The sequence below is a fragment of the Bemisia tabaci genome, chromosome 7, assembly GCF_918797505.1.
Source record: "Bemisia tabaci chromosome 7, PGI_BMITA_v3".
Classification (NCBI taxonomy): Eukaryota; Metazoa; Arthropoda; class Insecta; order Hemiptera; family Aleyrodidae; genus Bemisia; species Bemisia tabaci.
Window position 1 is genome coordinate 46,779,869 of NC_092799.1, and position 24,999 is coordinate 46,804,867.

A 24,999-nucleotide genomic window follows, 5' to 3' on the forward strand; every position below is an offset into this window, starting at 1 on the left:
AAGACAATGAGGCATTATACTCGTATAGGAGGCAAGACAATGCTTGATGACAAAATCATTTTCAACCGGATGAAAAAATGAGTTGTTGATTCGCTGTTTTTGCGAGACCGAGACTCAGAGACTGTCTCGGTCTCGCAATACCAGTGAATCGACGATTCATTTTTTCGGCTTTTTTTGTCCGGTTGAAAATCAAATAAATTTGAGGGGCTTGAGCTTGAAGGCGCATAAGTGCGGTTTTTGAAGAAACTGAGATATTAATGATTTCAAGTAAAAAAAAAAGTCTTAATGCATATTCTGTGAAAAAATTCTCTCCCAAATTCCAATTTTTAAGAATCAAAAAGTCAGTTCGAAATTTCTCTCCGCCATAAGGATCCATGTAATTTCGAAACTTCCAACACGTATTTCTCGAAATGATAAAAACTGCACTTGTGCGCCTTGTCCTCCAAGCCCCTCAATTGTCGTATATTTCGAAAAGTTCCGGATTTTTTTTTTTTTTTTTTTTTTTTTTTTTTTTTTTTTTTTTTTTTGGGTCTTTTGTGGTGTTGTGCAGGCTTCTCCCAGCTTACGTTATTATCATATTATGTGTGGCTGATTAAGTTGTTCTTCATTCTTAGTTGTTATTACACTTACATTTATGGATTTTCATCCTATAGGGAAAATCTGACTCGGGCCCGAATATACAAATCCCACTTGGTTATTATGCGAAAAACTTTATTGCAATGAATATTTTTACATGTTTTACACGTTATGTACATCTAGAAAAAAACCATGATTAAGACGCGGCGCAGACGCGAACTGCCACCAGTTAGCTGCGCGTTAAAAATAAAATCCGATTCGATTGAGCCATTTTGGAGAATTTTGGTTGAGGTAGGGGTAGGGTCGGCGGCGAGGTGGTGCCTCACTTGCCCATGCGCTGGATGGACCATTCCTGCTGGCAGAGGGGGCAGCGGTTGTTCTGTTTGACCCAGAGGGAGACGCAGCAGTAGTGGAAAGAGTGGTTGCACTCACCCCACACGACGACGCAGTCCTGCCGCCCGTAGCGGGAGTCCTGCTTGCTCTCCGCCTGGCAACGTAGGCACGAATCTGCAACAAAAAAAAAAAAAGAAACTCATTAGTATTGCACATGCACTTTTTCAAGGAAAGAGTCTTACTTGGGTGTCTTACTTTGAGTCTTTACCTGAAGGTGAATGGCCTGTTACAAGGGTGCAAATTGGACGTATTTCTGCCAAACGGATCTATGTGCATTAAGACATGAGCCCTGAGACCCATAAGAATATATGCATAACAGGGCTCGCGCACTGGGAAAAAAAAACACATTGGATCTAGAATCCAGACTGTTAAAAACATCGACGAGAAAAAATACTCTTGATTCAATCGGATTTTTGCTTAAATCAAGAACCAAGCCTCTTAATTTGAGCGGATTACCTTTTGATTTGAGCAAAAATCTAAGGGAATCAAGAGTATTTTTTCTTGTCAATGTTTTCAAGAGTCTGGACTCAAGATCCAATGTAGGTTTTTTTTTTTCTTTTTTTTTTCAGTGCGTCATGATGCACATAGTTCCGTTTGACAGAAATACGTCCAATTGTTCTCGACTAAGCGACCAAATTGTGGAATTATCCTAACAACTGTGAAGTCTGATAATTTTTTTCAAAGATTCTCAAGTTTTCAGATTGTCAACTCGGTAAACTGTGCGGGGTAATAAGACTTTGGCACACATTCTAAAATTAACAAAAAATTCAATAAAAGTTTAATTAGCGCGTTGTGTTGACCTTTTGGCAAAAACCCAGCGCGTTGCAGAAAATTGCAGAGGCACAACAATTTGCACCCCTGGACCTGTATGAGAATGATCTGAATGTGAATGGTGAAAGAAAAGGTACAAATTGAAGCATTCTAATAGGTGATTCCTCCTGAAATTTCACGTAAAACGCGATACGCGTATCGAAAAACACTGGACTTAACTCCTAACCAAGGTATCAAAGTTTCCACTTTGCTTTGGTTAAAAAAATTTGAATTTTTCGCTTGCAAGAAAAACCAAAATCTCTGTGAATCAAATCACACACTACAATGGATTTTGCAGGCTCCTTAATCGATAAGTGTACCTTCTCCAACCAGAGTTTTTCAACAACATGCAACAGTTGAGCCAAAGCGCCGAGATTGAGGTCGCCATATTTTCTTTCATCAATGACTGTCACAGTCACGTTTAGTGTGCACTTTAACTATATCGTCTTTTTTATGAGCAAGATGTTTGAATTTGTGTGTCGAAAAAAGTTAATATCTTGGTTAGGAGTAACTTTTATTCATTCTCGTTTCACAAATCGTGTTCTGCGAGAAATTTTAAAGAGAAATCATGTATTATACTGCTTAAATTCGCACCTTGTCTAGTGATTCATTGTGCTACACTTCCCGATCAGGAACGTGCGACTGCGGCGCGTGAATACAACTATTCGTACTCGAGGGATGCGTGTATTGCATAAATCAAAAGTTGAAGGCGCTTTCGCTTCCCTTGCCGGCATGACGCGGTGATAATGCTAGTGCATCACATTTTGCGATGTAGAACTACTATTTCTTGCTAATAGTAGAAACGATACAAGTGTCATTAGTTTCCGCGTGTATGTGTGCTTTATAGACGAACCAGAAATGGTCGTTTCTTACAGCAAAATGTTATCAAAACTCTGGCTTATTTCTGCGCTGCGGAAAACGGCGTAAGCACATTTGGGAGTTCCAAATTTGCTTTAATTAAACATTTTCTAGAAAACCTGAACTATTTTTCTTTGGATTTTACGATAATTTTAGCCGAAATTTCTTTAAAAATATTTCCAAGAGGAAAATTACACGTAACTTTGTATAACTTGTAAGGCAAATGGTTTCTTGGATTTTTAAATTAATTCTTCTGATTTCATTGAAAAACACACGCTTCTGTCTTTATTTGGCGAGAGGTACGTCAAATAACCTGAGAAAGTTTCTTGCGTCACGTTAAACGTAACGAATTCTCAACCTCGCTGGAAAAAAAAACACATTTGATCTAGAGTCCAGACTCTTAAAAACATCGACAAGAAAAAATACTCTTGATTCAATCAGATTTAAGCTTAAATCAAGAACCAAGCCTCTTAATTTGAGCGGATTTCCTTTTGATTTAAGCTTAAATCTGATTGAAGAGTATTTTTTTCTTGTCGATGTTTTCAAGAGTCTGGACTCTAGATCCAATGTGTTTTTTTTCCAGTGCTTAACAGAGCTATACGCAGCGATAACGAAGTGTGTTCCGGTTGCTCACCAAAAGAAATTATGAAACCACGTATCTTGATTTTCAACACATTTTCAGTCCCTTTTTCGAGATGAAATTTAATTTGCTTGTCTATGGGATTATCTTCAAAAGGTTAAGGTATAAGGTATATTGATAACATAACTACTGCCTTTAGAGGGCGGAGGGGAAGTTCGAGACTCTGAAATTGAGACGCGTTGTTTCATGGTTTAAAGTCGATATGTTGACTGTCCAACCCTGCGTTTTCACTCCAAAACTCAAGTGAGAAAGGCAGAGGCTCCCGAAATTAAATCAGCTTATGCGGTAGATTGGATTTCAAGTAAACATTCTCTAGCAGATTAGCAAACTCTTACAACTGCTTACTCAATGCAGAAACTGCTCGGCATTAGACGATTCCCTGACCGATCACGCGCTTAAGCTGTACGTCGTGTCAAGAGGGTTCCAATATTAAAGAGGTAAGAAGAAGAAGAGAAAATAAAAAACAAACGGAGAGAAAGGGGGAGAAAGCATAACAATAAGTGAAGAGTGGAAAATTCAAAACCTTCTAAGCGCCATCAAGTGTTGCTAAGATTGTGCGTGGTGTTCCGCACTATGAAACGGCGCAGATGCATTCATTTTATTGACTCGATATTGGGAAATCTTCCCTGGATTTTGGTCTTATTTTTAAGACAAAAATTATTGTTTTCCAGCCCTTGGATTTCCGTTAAAAGAAGGGGAAAGTTGCGCATTCTCAGCAACAACTGCCGGCGCTTACCACGTTTCGAATTTCCACACTTCAAGTAGAAAAGCCAACACACACGTCTCAGCATGATAATTCATTTTCCGCGACAGTCCCACGTTGAAGTCCGTTCGGCGGTAGACATGACATAGCCAGCGAGCCTAATTTCGCACTAAAAATAGCGCGAAACAAACGATACCCGCCACTCCACTCCCGATAAATATTTGAGTGCCTCCCATGATTAGAACGCAGTTGAGACTGAACAGTTGAATTACCCGTCCAAAGACCTCAGTTATCTTCCCCTCTTGTGGACTAGACGAGCGATTCAGGAATTAGTCCCAATTTGCATTGGATTATTATGATTACTGCCCGGATCGCGCGTCTATCGTGGAGAATGAGGATGATTTTGTGGAGAAATAGAACCCTCCCACGACTGAGTTGCGCAGTGACGTTCAACAGCGAAGTCTGGGTAGATTGCCTTTCGGCAAAACTGATTGGAGGATTTGGAATGAGAGCACCCCCCCTCCCCCACACACACACACACACTAAAGTGGATCGTTGGAGTTCCTGGGGGAACGTTGAAAAAAACTTCTATACTAATTAACATTTAGGGAGGGGGGTGTTCAGCGATCGGATGTAAACACTGATTGAATGGTATGAATTTCACCCTACGTGTTGTAAAAATATCTTCGAGATAGTTTCTTTTAAAATCGAAGCAAAGGTTCAAATAACTGTTAAAGTTTTTAGGTATGTAAGTTAGGTACCTTTTTGCTCTGGGGTACTGATATGTATTAATAAAACCGCCCGCAACTGATTCTTTAGAGCACCGGAGACATTTTTCCGTCAGGATCTCAAAATCCTGTCCTGCAACTCAATTCGACCAAAATTCTATTGTAAATGTGTGTTGCTTCCATGGACCAAGGGGTTCATCCGGCAGTCTTGGACTCCTTTCTCCTCTCCCTCGGTAGCTAGCATCGTTTGTGGACATCTAACGTCCTTATTTGGCGGCTCTTGAGGTTCGACGAGAAAGGCCGGCTAAAAATTGTTTTTCCAAGGATTCCTAAGGAACCGATCATAAATGATGTCTCGTACTTTTCCCGATTATTCACCCCTTTGGTCCCGATACATGACCCTATCTCTATCACCCTTCCCTAAAGTAGTTCAAGAAGCAGCCCTATCCCTCCTAGCCCCGAGTACATATGCTACGTGCCTCACGCATTGGCGGATCAAGAAAATTGGACACATTGTTTTTTCTCCATTTAAACCTATGGAAATATATCGATTCTTGGAGGTGCCAGTTGCTCCGACAAGAATCGATTTTTTACCATAGGTTTCAAGGGAGTAAACCCGGTGTTGCCAAATTGCTGGCTCCGCTTCTGGCCTGACGTCTATTTAAGAGTGGCCCTTAGGGTCCTGTGGTCCCTTTTCTTGGCTTGGGGTCGGTCACACACACCGCGACAAGTAAATTGCGCCGCCGAAGCGCGTTCAATAGGATGGGCTGGCTTGAAAAACACGTCCAAGAAAACCGGTGATTGGCAGGATCGGATTGATAAGAGCCCCCGACGACGAGAACGATGCTCGTGATAAGAGTCTCTTGGCTCTCTCTCACGAATATCGAAAAGAATTATAAATTCCATCCGCCCGTGTTTTTCGTCCATTACACTCGAGGCCCTATCGATGACAGCCACTCGCTCCTAGTTCGCGCTACTGCGACAACCACCGCATTACAACAAGTGTACAACGAGTCCCGGTGACTCGTCGGAAACGCCACAAATTCCAAATTCCCTGTTTCGAAAACTGGTTCCGGTCCGGTCCGGTCCGCTCCCTCGCGATCCGCGGTTTGCTCAGTGTTTCCGGTTGTTCGAATTTGCCCGGAAATCAGGATGGAGTCCAACGATATCTACCGCATGGCCTCCCGCATGCTCAACAACAGCGTGGATAGACGTACGCATCGCCGACTCAAACCTGTAAGTCCCGTTTGTTCCTGCTTCATCCAGAGAAGAAGGAAAATTGAATCGGTGAGATCGATAACATACCAACTCGAAAATGCTCAATGTTTATCAAAGACAGTAAATTTTATGAAGTTCATTGAAGTTAGCGCATCTGTTCCAACTTGGATCTTTGAAATTTCCTTAGGAGCTTGCATTTCGGCACGAAAAATGCTTTTCTTAGACTAATTTCTCCATCTTCTCTGCAGTTTTGTGTGTGTCTTGATTACTTTGATTTTTCCGAGTTGGTGTGTTTTCGTTCTCACTGATTCAATTTGCCTTCAATTTTATTTGAATCGGACGGCGATGTGCCAAACAAATCTATCTACATTGGAAGATTTAGGAAAGGACCAGCTGAGCGTTGAAAGAACGTATAAGATTTTAGAGTTAAATTTTAAACGCCGCACGGTGGAACGAGCTAATAGAGAAGGTCGGACATGAATTTTTCGGCTAAAATTTCAAATTTTGATGTTTATATTGTCACAAATTCCATTTCAAGGGATAATCCTCAGAGATAATTTCACGAAAAACCCAAGAAAACCACTCCTGACCTTTTATGTTTCATATTTTCGAAAATAAAAGCTTTCTAAGTTTCCAGATTTGTCCGATTTCTCCAATTGACTTGTTCCATTGTGCGGCGGCTTAGGGCTAGATTTCTGTCTAGAGGCTACCATAAATGGACTGCATTTTGCAATTTGGAACTATAAATTCTGGCTCTTCTGGAAAAACACTTATGTGCATAGGGAAACTAATGGCATATACGTCGTTTTTAAACCGAGCTAAAATTTACAGTTCTCAATTGCAAAATGTAGTCCAAATGGAGAACGGAGTGGTGAAGGAAAATGACCCAGCCTGGAGCATACACAGGGGTTTCTTCGGTGAAGATACACCTGTTTTCCGCTCTTGGTGAGAGTAGCATTACGCGCAGGAAATCTATCTACAGAGACTTAAAAAACTATTAACTGCATCTGGGTTTTCGTGGTAAAAGGTGATTTCTGCGGGTGCTGCACCCCACCGTCCCTATCAATGTGCTAGTAGCTCCCCTCCAATGCCGCATGCATCCCTGACTAATTTAGGTTAGCAGCCTTGAACTATTTCACTTAGGTCTTTCCAATTTCCAATGAAGATAGACTTCTTTCATTTAAATGCGTCCAATCGTGTTTGGACAGTGTAGTCCAACTGTCCAACTGAGGTGTAAAAAAAGGACGGGAGCCACAGCAGAAAGCTATCATTCTTATTACTCTCTGGGATGGCGGGGGAAAGTTGGAAAAATCTAACAGCGAGGGAAAAAAAGGATTAACGGCGAGATACGGCGCAAATTTCTTCTTCTTGTGGTGATCTTGGGCTTCGTAATTTGCATGTCCTTTTCCAATTGAGAGGGACTTTACCCACGCTAGATGGACTAGCTATGCTGCAAATAAGCGGCATTTTTTGTAGATCCAACCCTTGCCTTCTGGCCCAATTTAAGGATATGAATTTCTACATAGTACAGGTACACTGTTGTTGCTCATTTATTTAAACCGTCGAGTTATACTCGTGCGAATTTTCGAATGGAGTGTCACAAAAGTCAAGCTGGCCTTTTCCCTATCGCTGGGAGAAAACGAAGGACAACGCCACCGTGGACACAGTAGTCATTGAATCGATTCAATTAAACGTTGAGCTCGGTCATCAGTTTAAATGTTTTCCTCCGCCTGCAAGTTTAAAGTACCGACCATATCTTTCAGATTTAGACGCAGAAAGAATGAGGGTATGTTTAAGGTAGAGAAAGCAAGTGCGAGCGCACTGTCACTTTCAATAAAAAATTAGGCTATTGATGTATGGAGGAAAATTATGTAACATCGGATATTTTTGAGTGTTCAATTGTAGCCATGTGACTATGCCAGTTTTTGTGCGCAAACAAATATATTACATATATTAGCCTAAATACGATACAGTGAATCGATTTTCATTCATTAACTCTTTTTGACAGTAAATTTTACATCATACTTTGAAGCAATTGAGATTTATTTTATTTTGTACAGCTACCGCGCGTAGAGGATTTCTGTTATATTGTGATCATATATAGCCCCTAGTGAGAATGAATTAGGTTCAATCCCATAAAAGTTGGGCGAGTAAGAACACTTATGGGATGATTAATGAGAGGGAAGAAAATAAATCAAAAACAACTTGCATCATGCTAGAGCTGCTATCAGATTTTAACTTTTGATAATATCATTTAATGGCAGTAATATCAGAGGTGACTAGTGATGTAAAGGAATTTTCTGGGTGAACTCTGAAATTGGCAGCCGTACTTCCAGTTCGGAGAAACTTCTCTGAAAAATTTACTCCTTGAATATTTGGGATATTCGCAATTGTCATCAATTTCAACGAAAAATATTCCTGATATTGGTCCAACATCCGAAACCTCTCGACCAATTCAATTTTTCTAAAGTTTTGGGAGCCATATAGATCAGTCTGTAAGGTAGTAAGAAAAATGGAAAGGATGAAAGAGATAACCGATACATCAGGGTTGGAAAAATCATTAGAAATTGCGCAATGAAACGGAAACAGTGTTGTTAATAATTCAATCGCAGACTGTTTAGTTGTTATACTTCTACATCGACCGACTGTAAAGTGTGTATTACTTCCTATGAAGAGGATTGTCAAATAAAAACAGTCAGGGAAAAATAGGTTAAGAATATCTAAACGATGGAATCGTCTCAGAATTCTCCATGAGCAAAACAGTGAAATGCGATCTTAACGCATACTTTTAAAAAAAGAGGTAAAATGCAATAAGAAAAAAAGGGGGAAATAATAGAAAAATGAAAAATCCCATAAAAAAATCGTGCCGGCATGTATATATCACAGGTAGTTAGCAATCGTCGGCAATTCGCAATTTGTGTAAAATAAAAGAGTGTAAACAATTTAGAAGTATAAAACAAAAACAAACCAAAAAAAAGTACTAATATTTATATTTGAAATTCACTCAGACATTTTTTCTCATTGAGTGCATGATATCAGCTAGCACACTCATGAGCAAGTGCTTCTAGTGAAATCAGAGACCTAAGATAGGTTCGGTTCGAATAGGCAACTAAACTAACTGCCTGGTAAAGCGGAAAGTATCATCCAGGTTTGAAGGCGCTTGAAGCCGAGGTGATGTATTTGCTTTGTCGATGTGAATTAATGCGAATTGACTATAGTGAACACGCATGCCGCTTGCAAATTCCCGACAATTGCTGATGGTCTGCGACGTATCCTCCATTTTTGCAGCTTAAAGCCCCTCTCTGCGATTTGACTGAACTTACCAAATTACACTGAAGAGAAAGTTCGGACTACTTAAAATTATTCTGACAGTCAAAACTGAGCCTTTGCTGACTGTCAATGTCGATCGATTTAACAAGACCAAATTACTGTCATTTTTTGAGTAGACGTGCAAAAAGTAGAGGATTATGTCAGAAAAAATTGGAGACAAATGAAATGAACCGAAAATGATAAATTACAGGAGGCCCGAGTGAAAGAAAAAAAGAGGCCACCTGCTTAAGACCAGTAACGTTAAATGACTTCTGCGATGCTTTAAAAAAAACTGAAACTTACGCAACAAGTTGTGAATTTAACTGTAGTTTATTTTTCAAAAAGACGATTACTGTTCGCTGCAGGAAATGAAACAAGTGTTACGACAGAATTTTTTTACCTCCAGGAAATGACTACAATTTTTGTGATTACTCAAAACAGTTTAATCCTTTCTGGTGATTTTGGCATAAAAGTAGGAATTTTAAACAATGAAAACAGCTTCTACTCCACCAGTTGCGGAAAAGTTCCTCTTTAAACGAAGATTTTTACCGATATGAGAGGCTGGCTGAAGTACGACAAGGAAGGGTTGTAGTAATTTTTCGAACATGGAACAACCAAAATTTCAATGTCACCATTTGTCATCGATTGAAGTGTTTTGGAAAGTTTAAATTGCGAAAATGCTTTGCGAGTGTTTTAGAGCGACGTCACTGAAGATTAGATTTTTCCATAGAATTTAACTCAACTTATTTTTAGTTTACATGATTCGTCTGTATTTGATTCCGTTCAATGTGGACTCACTCGTAGATGAACGTATTTAAACTAAAAGAAAGTAAGTGAAAATCATTTAAATCAAACGGAACTATGTGCATAGGGTATTTGCACGCTACATAGTTCTTTTTTGATTTCATCCATTTTCTCATGGTCCTTTCAGCATAAATACGTTCTGACATTCTTCTTCGAATTCCATAAGTCACGGATTAAAGTGAAGGAGTTGGAATGCTCATACTGCACTCCACAAATTGAGTGATTTTTCAGGTTTAAACATATCTGTCTGGTGTCCACGCGACGGGCACAGTAGGAAATAACCCAACAAAAGTAGAGAAAAATTGCCATAATTCCCAACAATATTCCAGCTTTACTTATGTCGATTTTCATACAATTTGTCCAGATATTCTATTTAGACCACGGTGCAAAGAAGAGGAATTTTACACAGAAAAAAATTGGCATCGCAACACTGGTAAACTTTTAGTCTATCGATCAATAGTAAAAATTGAGCTGGCTCTTGAGCGCTTTCCAGCCGACGCGTGCTTCGAAGCGATCAACTGGTCCAATGTTGCAAAATTAGCGGATGAAATTACTTGATTTTTTACCGATTCAAATGAAAAGCCCCCAGAATACTGAGAAATTTTGCGACGCCGATTCGCCCCGAGTAAATTTCCATTTCTTTTCGCAGTGGCAAAATTAGATTATGCCACATATCAACCGAAAGTTGGAGAGCCCTCTTCAGTATTTGCGAGAAGTCTGGTGAAAAGGGGGGGGGGATTGTCGTGATTTCGGGACGATGTCTTAGTAGGCGCCGTTTTGGCTGATAAGACTGTCTGTAAATAAGCGTTGACATAGGGCTCTTTTGAAATCAAGCTGCGCGGTTTGAATACACTTTAATAGGCAGCAGGAAGTTAAAATGTTTAAAAAAAAAAAAAAAAAAAAAAAAAAAAAAAAAAAAAAAAAAAAAAAAAAATTCGACGGAAGATAACCAATTGAATGAAGTTGAAAGACACGATGTTAAGTAAATCAAGTTCCTTCGACAAAGAAGCGACGCAGTTGCAATTATCCACCCAGTGAGCTGTAATTTTTGTTTCGAAAAAAAAAAAAAGGATATTGATTTGCCGATATTAGCACAATATTGTGTGATTTGAAGTCAGAAAATTTAATTTTTTGGCATGCGGGAATAAACCTGGAAATAATATAAGAATTGGAGCGCAACAACAAGGTTTGTTTCCTCATCAACATTCAACTTCAGCACGGAAAACACATCTTCGATTTTCGAAAATAACTCCTCATTGAGTGATCGTATAGCATCATCACTCATAAGTGATTATACCATACCCAATTTGAATTTCCCGCTTCCCCTTTTATTTCAAGTTTCGTTTTCAAAACATTAAATGAAAATATTATTAAGACACAGGGGTTTACACATTTATGAATGGTATGTGAGAGCAAGTTACATAAAAACTTAAGAGTCCTACTCATGAGATTTACAAGCGCTTGGGGATAAAATTTTAAAAAAATTGTCGCCTGTTCGGTTTATCTCTTGCAAGCTTGAGGTGCTTCATAGAGGTCGGATAACAAATGACAACTGTATTTTTTTTTAAACATCCGCGTGAGAAATATCATAATATATACGATCTATTATCACGCGTTCGCTGCATGAAATTTGACAAGAGCAGATGGGTACATTTGAGAGGTTTGAATAAAAAAAAAATAGGGTTCGCCGATTTTCTGATCCACGCGCTCTCGAGTTCCGAGAATTGTACCTTCCGCGACGTCATCCGATCAAATCTTAATCTTACGACCAATTCCTACCCCAGTAAAAAGGATCGAAAACCATAGGATTCGGCAGGCTGATTGTTGAAATTTATAGACAACGCCATAGACAAAGAAAGCATGTAGAGTATGGAGCGATCCTATTCAGGGAGTCTGCTGAAACAGATTGGCCAAAAATCAGTACTTCTACGGTGCTTTTTCAGTACATTCCCAGGAAATTCAGTATCTCCTTAACAGAAAAATTACGCACAATTTCAGTGCCTCTATTTGACGAAATTCGAAATTCTCGCTCGAGTTGCGACAATGTTGACGGAGTCACAAAATTTCATTCTTGGCTTGAAGATTAACTGACTGCAATCGCGATCTTGCAGGCAAATACTGCTCTAAGAATCAACGAGCGGGGGACTGTATATTTTCCAGGCTTTATTAAAAAACACGCGTGGTATGGAGGAAAAAATTCCGGACCTCCTTGCAGAATTTTCGCACTTTTTCAGTATTTCCGGACCGCTTCTAAAAATTCAGTACTATTTCCGCGGACCTTCCGGAAATTCCGGACTGGCAGACACCTTGCTATTGGTTGAACAGACTAAGGGAGAAAAGATGGATTAAAGGGGTCTCTCGTGGGTCGTCGTTAGTTAGTCTATTACCTACCTCCTTTGTCCATTGCAACGACCCGCTTCCACCAATAGAATTCCTCCAAATCATTCTTGTCCTCTTTGTCTATCTCTTGGTCTACCAATTTCAATAATCAGCCCGCAGGTATGCGTTCCTCCCTCAAAAGACTTGTATTCGCGGAGAGTCAATGGTTCAGGGCAAGAAGTCTCCGCGTGGCACCATAAGACTATATGGAAGATCTCTGTGTCTGGACACAGCCGTACCGACTAGCGTGGTTACTTCAGAGGATACAATTGCATAACCGTCAAAATGCAGAAGTAGTCATAAATTCGTCACCTTCTGGCCGAACCACCATTTTCATCGAAATTGAGTTATGAATAGTTTTGAAAAAACTAGATGCATTTACATATGAAAATAAATATTTTTTTAGAGTACACATGAATAAATATGGAAAAAATGTGTTAAAGTTTATGAACTTCCGTATCACAAGCGCCAGGGGTTCTCAGAGTGTCCCAAAAACGCGGTATCACAAGCGCCAATTTTAAAAGGAAAACATGTTTTTTTTTTTTTTTTTTTTTTTTTTTTTTTTTTCAAAATGTTTTTATTGAAAGTCAAGGCAGAAAGTTGTGCTGGATTAGTATTCTAAGTTTCATGCCGAAACTCCTTATGCAGTCGCAAATCAGTTTTTCATGTCTATTGAAAAGTTGGCAAAGTGGCGCATGTGATCCTTCGGCTGGAAAGGTGACGAATTATTGACCGTTCTTTTCCTACCTTTGTTTTAACTTAATGGAAACTTAAGTTGCATGGCATATCATCAAACAATTTCTAAATGAAAGACATCTCCTTTCTCTAGCTTATTGTATCAGATTTGAGGTTACAACTTATAAGCAGAGAAACATTAAATTTCATTCAAGACGTTTGGTTATGGAGCAGGTTTTGATGCTCTGGAAATCAGATTACCTAATAAAGTTTCCCAATAATTACAGCAACTGAGTCAATGATCTAAGAAATTTAATTTCAAAAATATTGACGAAAACTCAATTCAAAATATTATTTTCTAGAGAACAATCATGGTTTAAAAAAACTTGGTACTTAGCTTGCAATTTGTTGCTCTTTCCATTAAAAACTGAATGAATAACTCACCTGCAACAAAAAAATAGATGGAATTAGTAAACACAGAGTATCGTCATAAAATTCTCTACAAAATTGACAAATTTTCTGGAAAAATCATGGTTTATTGAAGGCAATTTGGCAACGTCCAATAGTTCATACGAAGTTTTCATTGGCACATTAATGACGACCCTCGTCACCCTGGGCCAGGGTGTACATCGCATCGCACCGCAGCAAGCGTTCAGCGATTTTGAAGTGTACAAATTTACCAAAAATCAGCTTAATTACCTTTTAAATTGCTTAATTTTCTCTCATTATGTAGTTTTTGGCAGAAAACCAAAGATCAGACCGTGCCTGTCCTGAAACTCTCAGTGAAGTTTCCGTGGACGAAAAATAATGAAATCGCAAAATTTCGTCCCTGAGCTTAGATGTCTCTCAAAGAAATAAAACATCAGAAAACGCCTGATTTGATTAGATAGACTGGTTCTGGTAAAATCAGTCAAAACACTCCTGAGCGAATAGATCAACGCGCGGAAACTCCTTCACTTCGCGGAACGGCAATTTTTGCTACACTTAACGTCGTCGTGCGTTTACTCGGCTGCCTGACAGAGGGCGTTAGCAGTCGCGATCGGCACAGCGATGAACGAGCAGAAATCTCAAACAAATCGCAGGTCGAAGTGAATCCGCGACATCCGCACGGTTGCCAACTTGCAGGAAAACTCATATTCTACGGATTTTCTCAGCCAACTGGCAACTCCACTGCTTCTTAATTCTGATCGCACGCAGCGCGGATTAACAATAATTAGCCGTCGAAGTAAAGTGCCACCATACCGGTTTCCAGTACCGGCAGCTGCAGTTTATTTTGCTCAATTCGTCGAATTAGTATGATGGATAGGTGAAAAGAGAAAAGTGGCACTTTCCGCCAAATCTAGCAACGTGGTCGCCACGAGAGTGCTTAAATTTGAATTTGAGGTGACGATGAGTATGATCCTAACAACGTTGCCTAGCAAGAAGAATTTAAAGAGTGTTTTTAGACCCTTGGTTAGATATAGGGGGAGAGTCAGTGCATGACGCTTAATCAATAAATTCATCCCTTGTAGGAACGACGTATGAACTTTGCAATACTGCTTGGATTGTGCATTTTCATTTATAATGCATTGCAAACACTAACAAACTGGCACACTAATTATTCCAGTGGTACGAAGAATTTTTCGTCCACGACGTTATTCGGTTTTCAATGATAGGTTTGTTGTTTTTGTTGTTGTTTTTATGTGTGCCGGTCTGATGAGATGGTCTTAAAATTGTCAAGGTAACACCCACATCCGTAGATCGTTTTGCTAAACAACAAAATCGCGAAAGAAAAAATTTGAAACAAAATTGGAAGAGACCGGTGAAACTAGAAGAAAAATTCCTGGAAACATGTTTCTCTCCCCGACAATTCCCTTTTCTTTTCAAGAGTGGACCCTTGCGTTTGAGTATGTCTTCCTTCCCTCTTTGTGACATAACTCAACGTGTCGCTGATTCACACTCATATTCCTTGGTGCATTAGGTCATGATTTAAATAATAATAATAATACCCATATGAAAGTTCTCCTGCTGCAGTGCTGCACATGGCAACATCTTTCATTATAGTTTCTCGAGTTTTCCCACCTGAAGCGTGGTTTCGGGGAACTTCCCCGCCAAAAGGTCCACTTTTCGTTAAAAACCTCTGCAAGTTTCAAGGTACGCTAGTTTTAGTTTGGTGGCTTTTCCCCAGCAACGTTTTTATTTAACTCCAACAAAAAGCTCGATTTTTTCCCTCGGATTTAGCACTAAATCATAGGTGGGAAAAATACTGTGAGTCTTACAAGTAAAATTCCAAATGCGCGCAAGTTCTAAAGCGCAAACTCCTAAAACGTAAATGAAGATTTGCGGTTTTGAAAAGGCGAAACAAGAGAATCGTTTGCGCGGATAACTGTCCTTGAAACGGGAGGAAAGGGAACAAGAACAACCTTATCTACATTAAGAGTCTACTTGCAATGTAACAATATTTTTTTAGAGACGACATATTAAATAGCCACTGTCCAAACGACAGATAATGTCATAAGTTCATTGAATTTGTTTGTGAAGGTTGTTTAAATCGCATATATAAAACTAAACACAAACTTAAGAGGAATCGTTCACTTCATTTTTGTCAACGCTTTGGAGAGGATTTTATGCGAGGAACTTTAAGCGGGCTTTTTTTTTAAATACTGCGTCACGTCATTGATATGTTACTCCTGACTGGTGCTACGATAGAAATGCTGGAAATAAATGAAGGTGTAAAGGAAACAGGAAAGTGGCTTCAGTTGTTAGTGTCGCACGCGACGAATACTAGACGAATTCCATCATAACGCCTGGATGCAACTATACGTGCTCTATGGATGTCCGTGTTGCATACGCACGCAGTAGAAGGCGTTTTGACTCTCCAGGCACTCGTCGCCTCTCCCGCGACGCGGCGGCAGACTGTTCTGTGACGATCCACATTGACAGAGCACCCAATATTCTTCGTTTATACTGCTAACATATATCCGAGGCATGGTTAAAATAGGATGTACGTATCTTTTGTGCTTCATGTGGGCATTTTTGGCGATACTTCGCGATTTGTGAAAAATCATTCATACATTTTTTTGCTCAAGAAAATTATTCTTTCATAATAATACTACGAAAAGGAGTGCGTAATTTTTTATTTTTTGGCATAAAATTACTCTTAGATGGAATACACCTCTCTGAAAAATTTTAAAAAATTAAACGAAGCACAGCAAATTTTGGGGTGTCCCTAGTTGAAGACGCAAAGGGTCTCCCAGAAATGTGTTAACGTTTTCAATATTTTTTACACTTTTTTTAACTCAAGTAGGTTTTGAACCTCAAGAGGATTTGGAGTTGGTTCTAAAAGGTCAAATTGGCCGCAGCTTTTCATGAGCCTCAAGAAAGATTCATATCCTGGAAAAAGGTCTGATTGGCCGCAACTTTAATGGTCCCCCTCGGCTTAAAGGAACAATAACCCAGTTTTCCTCTGTATAGAGAGGGAAAGGCGAAAGAGAAGACCAAAGCAATAAAAATCGTCCTAGAATATTAGTGGTAATTTAGATCGGAGAGCGATTGCGCAAGGGTGGAAAGTCCAACATCGGAGGATAATTTGCAGACGGAAGACGGATGACTTGGATGATCGATGAGATAACACCTCCTGCAACACGCTTGCATAATGCGAAAAATCTCGTGCAAGACATAATAGAGAAGACGCAATTCACAACTCCATACATTGTAGTTGAAATTATTAATTATCACAACGCACTTAGACTTGAGGGCCATTAAAGGAGGGACAAAACATTGAAGAGGAGTGTTCATAAAATGTGGATTTTTATTTAATAGAAAAGTTCATTTTAATATGGGTTTACGGTACTGACTAAGTTCTCGGCTCCCTGTTTTCCTGGATTTGCAGAGGAAAAGAAAAATTAGAATTTCGCAATAAAATCGTTTAAGTAGTTCAAACTTAAAATTTCTAACCATCATTCCTGTCAAAAGAGAGAATTTCTGGTCACTGAGAACCCTGTGTTCCAGTATTTCGCTCGGTTTCTTGCTCTCAGAATTCATGTGATTATAAAAACGACAAAGATGCAACTTATTGCTAGTTCAAGATGAAACACAAATATATGTCTCCTCTGTTTGTTGAAACTGAAACGGGAACCACCAATAATTTTGGAGCATGTTTCATGATGTTTACCACGCGAGGCTAGCTCGTGACTGAATGTTTCAGCAGATGATGTTGGATAAAAATTTGTAAATGGTGCATCATTCTCGAGTAATTTGTAAGGTCACGGACAACTCATGTAATCTCTGACAGTTGCATCAACAAATGTGCATTGGTATCAGCTGGAAATGTTACGTGTATGATATCACGTTGTCATCTGAACGCCGAGGCATGGTCATCGTGCGGGCCTTCATTCACTTAACATTTTTTTCGCAGCGAACATTACAAACTGCTGAAAGAAATTCTTCCCCTTTTTTCATCCGAGAACGTGTCTTCTTTAATCGGTCAATTGTTCATAATTTTTATCTTTCCCTTTTCCCTCCTCGCCAAATTTCTCTAAAGTAAAATAAGAAAAAAGGTCCTACAGATAAAAACACTTTAGTAAATGTTCAATGTGAAATGACAAATGACAGCATTCCTTGAAATACTGCCCTCGTAGGCAGGCCTTATATTGCATTGCCGACTCGTAGAAGTCACAATCAATTCACCGCTATAGACTGAAAAGTGTGAAATGCGCGATACAACTAAATCAACTTCCACGCAGCTCAAATTGCATACGTTCCGAGATGCAGGCGAACGTACGGTAAACGGGTGGACTTAAATGCGCGATATAACAATTTCAACGGCTAAGCAACTAACATCGCATACCAACCAAGATGAAGGGAAACAGTATGTTGGAATTTTTTAGCCGACCTGCGTAAAAAATTCAGCATAAAGCTGCAAATATCTCAACACAGAGGAAAAAAGCTCACACAAGCACAATTTTCCCTCAAAGAGATACGCTGTTTGGTGCAACACTACAAACGACCATTCAAGAAGGCAACTGCAGACGCGCCGCATTGGGCCAATCCTCGGTGCAGCGCAGCCTTTTGAATTTTTTACTACAAAGCTCAGAGAGCTTTAGCAAGCTCGTGAAAACCAGCGTATCTCTTTGAAGGAAAATTGTGCTTGTATGTGTGAGCTTTCTACTTCTGTATTAAGAGATTAGCCTCATGCTGCATTTTTAACGCACTTTGGCTAAAAAATTCCGACATTCTGTCTTACGACCCGTGCGTCCACCGCAATCAGTTTGTATGAAGGAAAACTTTATGATCAGTTTTTTCTTTTCCATCCTTCAAATTCAATGATGAGAAAAGAGCTTACAATAATTAGTGCGTCTATTGCACACAAAAGATGCAGGCACACTGGAAAGAGAAAAAAACACCATTGGATCTAGAGTCAAGACTCTCAAAAACATCGACAAGAAAAAGTACTCTTGATTCAATCAGAATCTAGCTCAAATCAAGAACCAAACCTCTTAATTTAAGCGGATTTCGTTTTGATTCAAGCAAAAATCCGATTGAATCAAGAGTAGTTTTTCTTGTCAATGTTTTCAAGAGTCTGGACTCTAGACCCAATGTGTGTTTTTTCCAGTGCAACACAGAAAACTTTTAGAGGTATTTTACGGAAAAAGAGGTCCTTTATTTCCCTGCAATTTTACCATTATCAAGTCCGATCATTCGGACGTATCTGTTAGGTTTTAGGTGTACAAGTGCGCGAGATCCACTGGCAACAGCGGGCTCGTTAGGATGTGCGAATCATGACGAGCGCGCACCCAAATGAGGGAAGAACCTAACAAAAGCCGTCTCGGAGCCTCCGTCCCGCCGCGCCGCGGTCCGCGGTCGCGATCCACCGCGTTAACGTATTCCGTACGTGCGAAAGTTTCACGTCGCCGTGTCCGAGTCCCAGGACGACTATTTATAAATCATCCATGTCCAGGCTAAAAATAACTTCCACATAGATACCATTTTCCAATGGATCCGTTGCGAGCTTTTGCAAGAGCAAAAATACATCTTGTTTCTTGAGAGAGTCGCTTCAAAATCCATGAGCACATCGGGAATGGAGACGATATAATAAGAATGGATAATAAGATAAGATAATAAGATAAGATGATAAGATAAGATAAGATGAGATAAGATAATACAATGTACGATGGAGATACTATTTTAGAAAACCCACACTGCTACACAATCCCCTGAATAATTTACTCGTCGGATTCCCATTTGAGACAACAGAAATTCTCGTTGTTCCGACTGGCTCTTGTCACGGCTTTGAAAATCCCATTGAGACAGCAGGAATTCCTATTGTCAAATACACATCCGATAAAGACATTATTGACAGGACGTTCCTGTTGACATTCTAGCAATAAGTGTCTTCCCCAAGAAGTGAATTTCAATTTCAAGGGTCGACATTCAAATTCGCCTAACGGTGACTGATGACCAAGGTGTTGAGCAACTGCTTTAACCTAACTTGCAAAAACTCTCCTAGCAAGGTGCTTACCCCGACATTTATCTGTCATCATTTGGCGAATTTTACGCTCAAAAAGTTGCTCATCGACCTTCATCAGACAAAAAATATCGTTAACCTCCGAATTTACCGGGGGTCTTTCAAATATAAGCATGGGACCGTTCATTAAATAAGTGAACTCTAAATTTTTGATTTTTCGACACCCCCCTACATGTCTCGTAGCGCTTTCCCTCTCACTCCTCGACCCCTTCCCTTTATAGCGTTAAATATTTTACGAACGGTCCATATTCTCTTTGATAGGGAAAACCTGTGATTTATTCCTGACTTTCTGAATACGTTTTCGCTGTTCCACAATGAAGGGAGAATCAATTCTGTCCATGTTTGTTTATGTTCGGGTCAAAGCTCAATGAAAACTTGCTCCTTGCCCAACTTACGACTACATCCTAAAGATTCATTCATAAAGCGAGCCACCTCGGCCGCCGGGAAACCACGCGTACGACCAATCAAACCTGTGACGTAATCAAAACTAAGAGATGGGCCTCCGCGGCTTGGCAAGCTGACCGGGTCATCCGAGTGAACTCGATTCGAAAAAGATGCCGGGTAATTAAAACAAACGACGCTTCATCGTTGAAGCGCTGCACCTTCGAGGCCACGGAAATTTCCATCGTAAGGGAGGGGGCATCACGAAAAGGACGGTGTGGGGGAGAGGGTTTTTTGCGTCGTGAGCTGGAATCTTAAGATCGGCTGTGGTTAAGGATGTCAGATAGACACGCGCTGATATTTCTTGAACATTGAGTGCAGCAATGCGAACGAATCTATCGATAGAACGTTAATGGAGGAAAAAGATTTTAGGTTTATTGGTGTCTCCGATTGCAAGTAAGAAACAGATGAACAATCAGCCTTAATTTTTGACCAATTTTTCCCAAAAATCGGGAAAAAAGCTTCACGGAAGGTTGGCTAGGAAGGTTCTGGAGTGGGTCTCCCTTGGCAAAAAACGTAGAGGACGCCCTGCAAAATCGTGGATTGATGGCATGAGGTAGGAATGAAGGATGCGATTTTCTGGAGAAGCTCTGGCAGGATCAGTGGCGGTTGGATGTCGTAGAGCGCACGGAAACTATAGAAGTGGCATGTTAATAATAAACTTCATTCTTACCTTTATTCTGATAATAAAAGTTTTCATGAATCATTCATAATGAATAAAGTGATAAACTGGAACTCATTTTGCAATGAGGAACTACAATTGATGACTCATTTTTAAAAGCACTTATCTGCAAATGGAAACTACTGGCATTCGCGTTTTTTCTTAGGTGAGCAAGAAATTGTATTTTCTGACTGCAAAATGTAATCCAGTTTTGTTCTTTCCAATTTTAATTTTAATGTTGTTCAGGGCCGGATTTAGGGGGTGGCCACATGGGCCACGGCCCATGGCGGCAAATTTTGCACTTTTATAAATGTAGGTATAAAAAAATCGGATTCAGAAAAAAAATTGGAAACGAGAATAGGCGACAAAAATCTCATTTCCTGAGAGTATAGCAATCTCTAATTTTATCGTCTTTCGGTGATACAAGAGACATCACCTTTAATTAGTCGAGTTAAGAGAGAAACCAAACACGCAATTTGGCCTGAAATGGCGCGGTGCAGAGCGCAATGATGACGAGAACTTGAGATGAAAAGGAGAAGTCCTCGGCGCGGCGCGGCGGTTAGCATAAAACACATATGTATTAGCGCCTACAAGACTGCATGAATACTCCCTGCATTACGTCAAACACAGTGCGGCCAGCAGCGGTCGACGCAAAACGCATAGCGCCTACAAGACTGCATGAATACTTCACGCATTGCGTCAAACACAGAGCGTTCAGCAGCGGTCGGCGAGAAACGCATAGCGCCTGCAAGACTGTACGAATACTTCACGCATTGCGTAAAAACACAGTTCGGTCAGCGCGGTGCGGCGGAAGTTAAAATTACTAAATCATATTTATGTTTGTTCTTTCATAATTTTTTCGTTCATTTCTAATAAACCTAACTTTCGCGCAAAGTTCCATAAACGTTTGCTAGTAGTGTTGACAGGGCTTTCGCAAAAAGTGTGTCCAACACGAGTAAACGCGTCTTATGTACCCCTCCCCATCCGACACGTTCACTTGATGGTTTTTATTGATGTTTCAAAACGAATGAGAAGGAGGCGGCAAAATACAGGCGGCCCATGGGCGGCAAGTAGGTAAATCCGGCCCCGATGTTGTTGCTACTTATGGTAATAAATGGCTGAAATAATGTGACAGTATGTAAGGAATCGAATTAAAGATGCCAAAATTAGGATTAGGTCCCACAAATCTTTACTCTCGTTTTGTTTGACGTGAGCATTTACGAGGACACGAGGAGGAGCGGGGAGGTGGGATAGGAAAAAAAAAACAGAAAGAAGCTCTCATTAATAAATAGTGACAAGAGACAATTTGTGGGTTGAGTACGTACGCGGATACACGCCCGTATTTTTGCAAAACAGAGAAAGAGAGAGACAGCACTCACCACGAGTAGGAGAGCGAGAGAGAGCCAAGAAAAGCGTGGCTGATTCGGAGGCCCTTTCAATTGCCGCTATGCTCCTCTCTGATCCCGCGCCGCCTGGCGTTGCCGAAAGCTCCGATTCCAAGTTCAATATTGCTAATGAAATAAAGCTCGTAAAACAAGGCCACAACTTTAAGAAGCACGTATGATCTCGGACGTTGCCGTGTTTCGAGTTGCGAATTTATCATTCAACAACCGCAGCGGAGGCTTGAAAGTACCCTGACGCAAGCACAAAAATCTCCTTCGGTGTTATGGGTATGCAACCTCACGGAGGTCGTGTTCGAACAGTTGTCACCTCAACTCGACGGACATTTCGTCGCTTTTGGGACGTACGGGCGTAAGAGCGTATCTCTATTCCCTTATGAGCTCTAGAAAACATGGATTTATACGTAAAACAGGCCTCACGTGGGAATTAAAATACGCCCTTACGTCAGGTGTGCGACGATTTGAACTGTGTTTTCTTGCGAAGAGCAAAAGCTCAATAACTCATAAATAGTGGTTCCCATTATTGATAATATTTGGCATTAGTCATAGGGTATTTCGGCACCTACCTATTTCACATGAAGAATATTGAAATGAATCGAATGTTCTGATATGCGAAAGAGCCAAAGTCCGAATAGCCATGAACCCTGCTAGACATTTTTGACGACGAAAGCCAGGGTTCATTAGATTTTGGACTTTCAACCTCCTCAAAAAGCGTTTCCCAGAATTCTTCTCTGAGAGCCGCAGCTGGAACATGCTGTTGAGAAACTGTTTTTCTCCCTGACTGTCATTTGGACTACATTTTGCAATTTGGAACCATAAAGTCTGGCTCATCTGAAAAAACACTTATGTGCATAGGGAAACTAATGGCACATACGTTGTTTTTAAACCGGGCCAGAATTTATAGTTCCAAATTGCAAAATGCAGTCCATTTTGTGTTTCGTTTCGAGTTATCAAACCGAGGACAGTCAATTTTTAAACCACGCCTTCTTCATATTTTCGGAAAATTGCCAAACAAGACAGGTGGCCTGACTGCGACGTTGGAAAATTTTCGCTATTGTTTAGTTTCTTTTTTCATTTCCTTTTAAAATCACTGAAGAACATCATTCATTGAAATTTTCACGAAGAATTCTATGAAGTATTCAAAGTATGTTAGAAATAAAATTATGCTCACTAGCATCATCTCCTTTGACAAGAATTCCGAAGCAACATTCCTCCCTGGCTACTTTGTTTTTCTCACATTTATCGCAGCTTCAAATGCTTACAGATTGCTCACAGAACTATCGCGATGCGCTATTCATGATTATTGCGCATTTTTACTCCAAAACCAGGAGCTACATTTCATTCAAGCGCTGGCAAAAGTCTGCGCCAATCGCGTTAAAAGTTCCATTTTAAAAATAAAAAAAATCTGTAAAAGCTGACAACACTCTCCATCACTCACTCACTTTCTAACAAGCTCATACGCAAAGCCCAGAAGAAGATATTCGCGAGTTTGGGTCCGCGCTTCATTAAAGAAATCTGTTGTTCTGTACCCCCCTCCCCTTTACATTCCCTTCCTCTTCCCCCCTCCCCCTCCCTAAACGCTGAGGCCTGAGCAAGCGCCGAGTTATTGTTTGAAATGAGAGTTCCGATTTCAGACGTCAGGACGTCACGGTCAACGGTGGTGACGGCTGAATCTTGAGGGATCTTTCCAGAACATGCGCCGCAATGTGCGAAGAAGTCGCTACATATAGGGTCATATTCATGCTCGCTCCTGAAAATAAGTATTTTCTTAAGGAGGCCCCTCATAATTTTAATTTTTCATAAGGGCAGCTCAATTAGGCCTTTATCAGTTCATAACAAGGACAATTTGTTCGACATTTTTTTGGCAAGGATCATTGCCATACTCATCTGAGGAAAAGGAGGGAATGTTAAAGGAGGCTCTAGGAGATTTTATGAAAGTTTCAAATAAAGCACTCAAATGTTGGCAAAAGGGGCCAGGTTAGGAAGCGATCACCTTGTAAACGCCTCCACCCCCCGGCCAGTCCGCCAGCTCTGCTACTAGTCAAAACATTTCTGAAGAGATTATATGTGCACTACGCGAGGAGCGCCTTCAATTCACGATATAGGCAAATCTTCAAGCAATGCCTCGCTAGAAGCTTCACAGTAAGCTCACCACTAAGACAAAACTTCAGAACTCAAAAACAAAGATAAAAATTCATACGCGAAAAAACCCCTCGGAAAAATAGGTTTGGTTGTCAATTTCCTGAAAATCCCTCTTTCTACGAGGTCAAATCTACTTACAACTGCACATATCATTAATATGGATCTCTTAAAAATCAGTATCCATGATGTTGTTGTTTCTTCCTCGTATTGAAGAAAATTGACACTGATCTCTCGTTGATTCGGCAGATTCAAGATTAATATTTACATCGCAAAGAAACGAAGAACACGTAGAAAAAAAGATACATTCACTGATTCATATGTATAGGTGTTGCTGCTGATAGGTATGTGAAAATGAATTAAATCAAACGGAACTGCAAAAAGTTTGCGGTCTAAATAGTTCCTTCAGATTTTATACATTTGCGTATAGTTCCTTTTGACATGGACACCGCCTTACGTGAATTAAAATAAGAATTTGGAGGCGTAATGGGTATTATCTCGATTGAAAGTTGAGTTGCGAGTTTTACTTTGAAATGATCGTTTCTAACGTAATTTTTAAAAGTGAATATGTATCCTTTCATGTTCCTTTAAGGTTTTTTTTTTCATGATACTTGAGCGATATTAAACCGATCAAAACATTTAACGAAAGTGATTCACATGAGGAGTATTGGGCATGAAATCAGTTTCTTCGAGGAAAATTCAATTCAGCGTCCGTCTATTGGCTGACTGTCCAACGGAAGAAGGAGAGAGGAGGGAAGAA

The 24,999-nt window shown here is 40.1% G+C and overlaps 2 protein-coding genes across 2 annotated transcripts in view; one reads left to right on the forward strand and one right to left on the reverse strand.

Moving 5' to 3' along the window:
• Positions 1–694: 694 nt before the first annotated feature.
• The window catches only part of Roc2 (Regulator of cullins 2), a 144,483-nt gene continuing 120,178 nt past the window's right edge, over positions 695–24,999 (reverse strand). The window contains exon 2 of the mRNA XM_019049588.2: positions 695–1,083. Coding sequence (XP_018905133.1) covers positions 899–1,083 — 185 coding nt within the window. The 3' untranslated portion in view covers positions 695–898. The remainder of the gene's footprint in view (positions 1,084–24,999) is intronic.
• Positions 5,622–24,999, forward strand: part of LOC109035808 (Trehalose transporter 1-1) — a 134,359-nt gene continuing 114,981 nt past the window's right edge. The window contains exon 1 of the mRNA XM_019049581.2: positions 5,622–5,944. Within this exon, the coding sequence (XP_018905126.2) occupies positions 5,861–5,944 (84 nt within the window). The 5' untranslated portion in view covers positions 5,622–5,860. The remainder of the gene's footprint in view (positions 5,945–24,999) is intronic.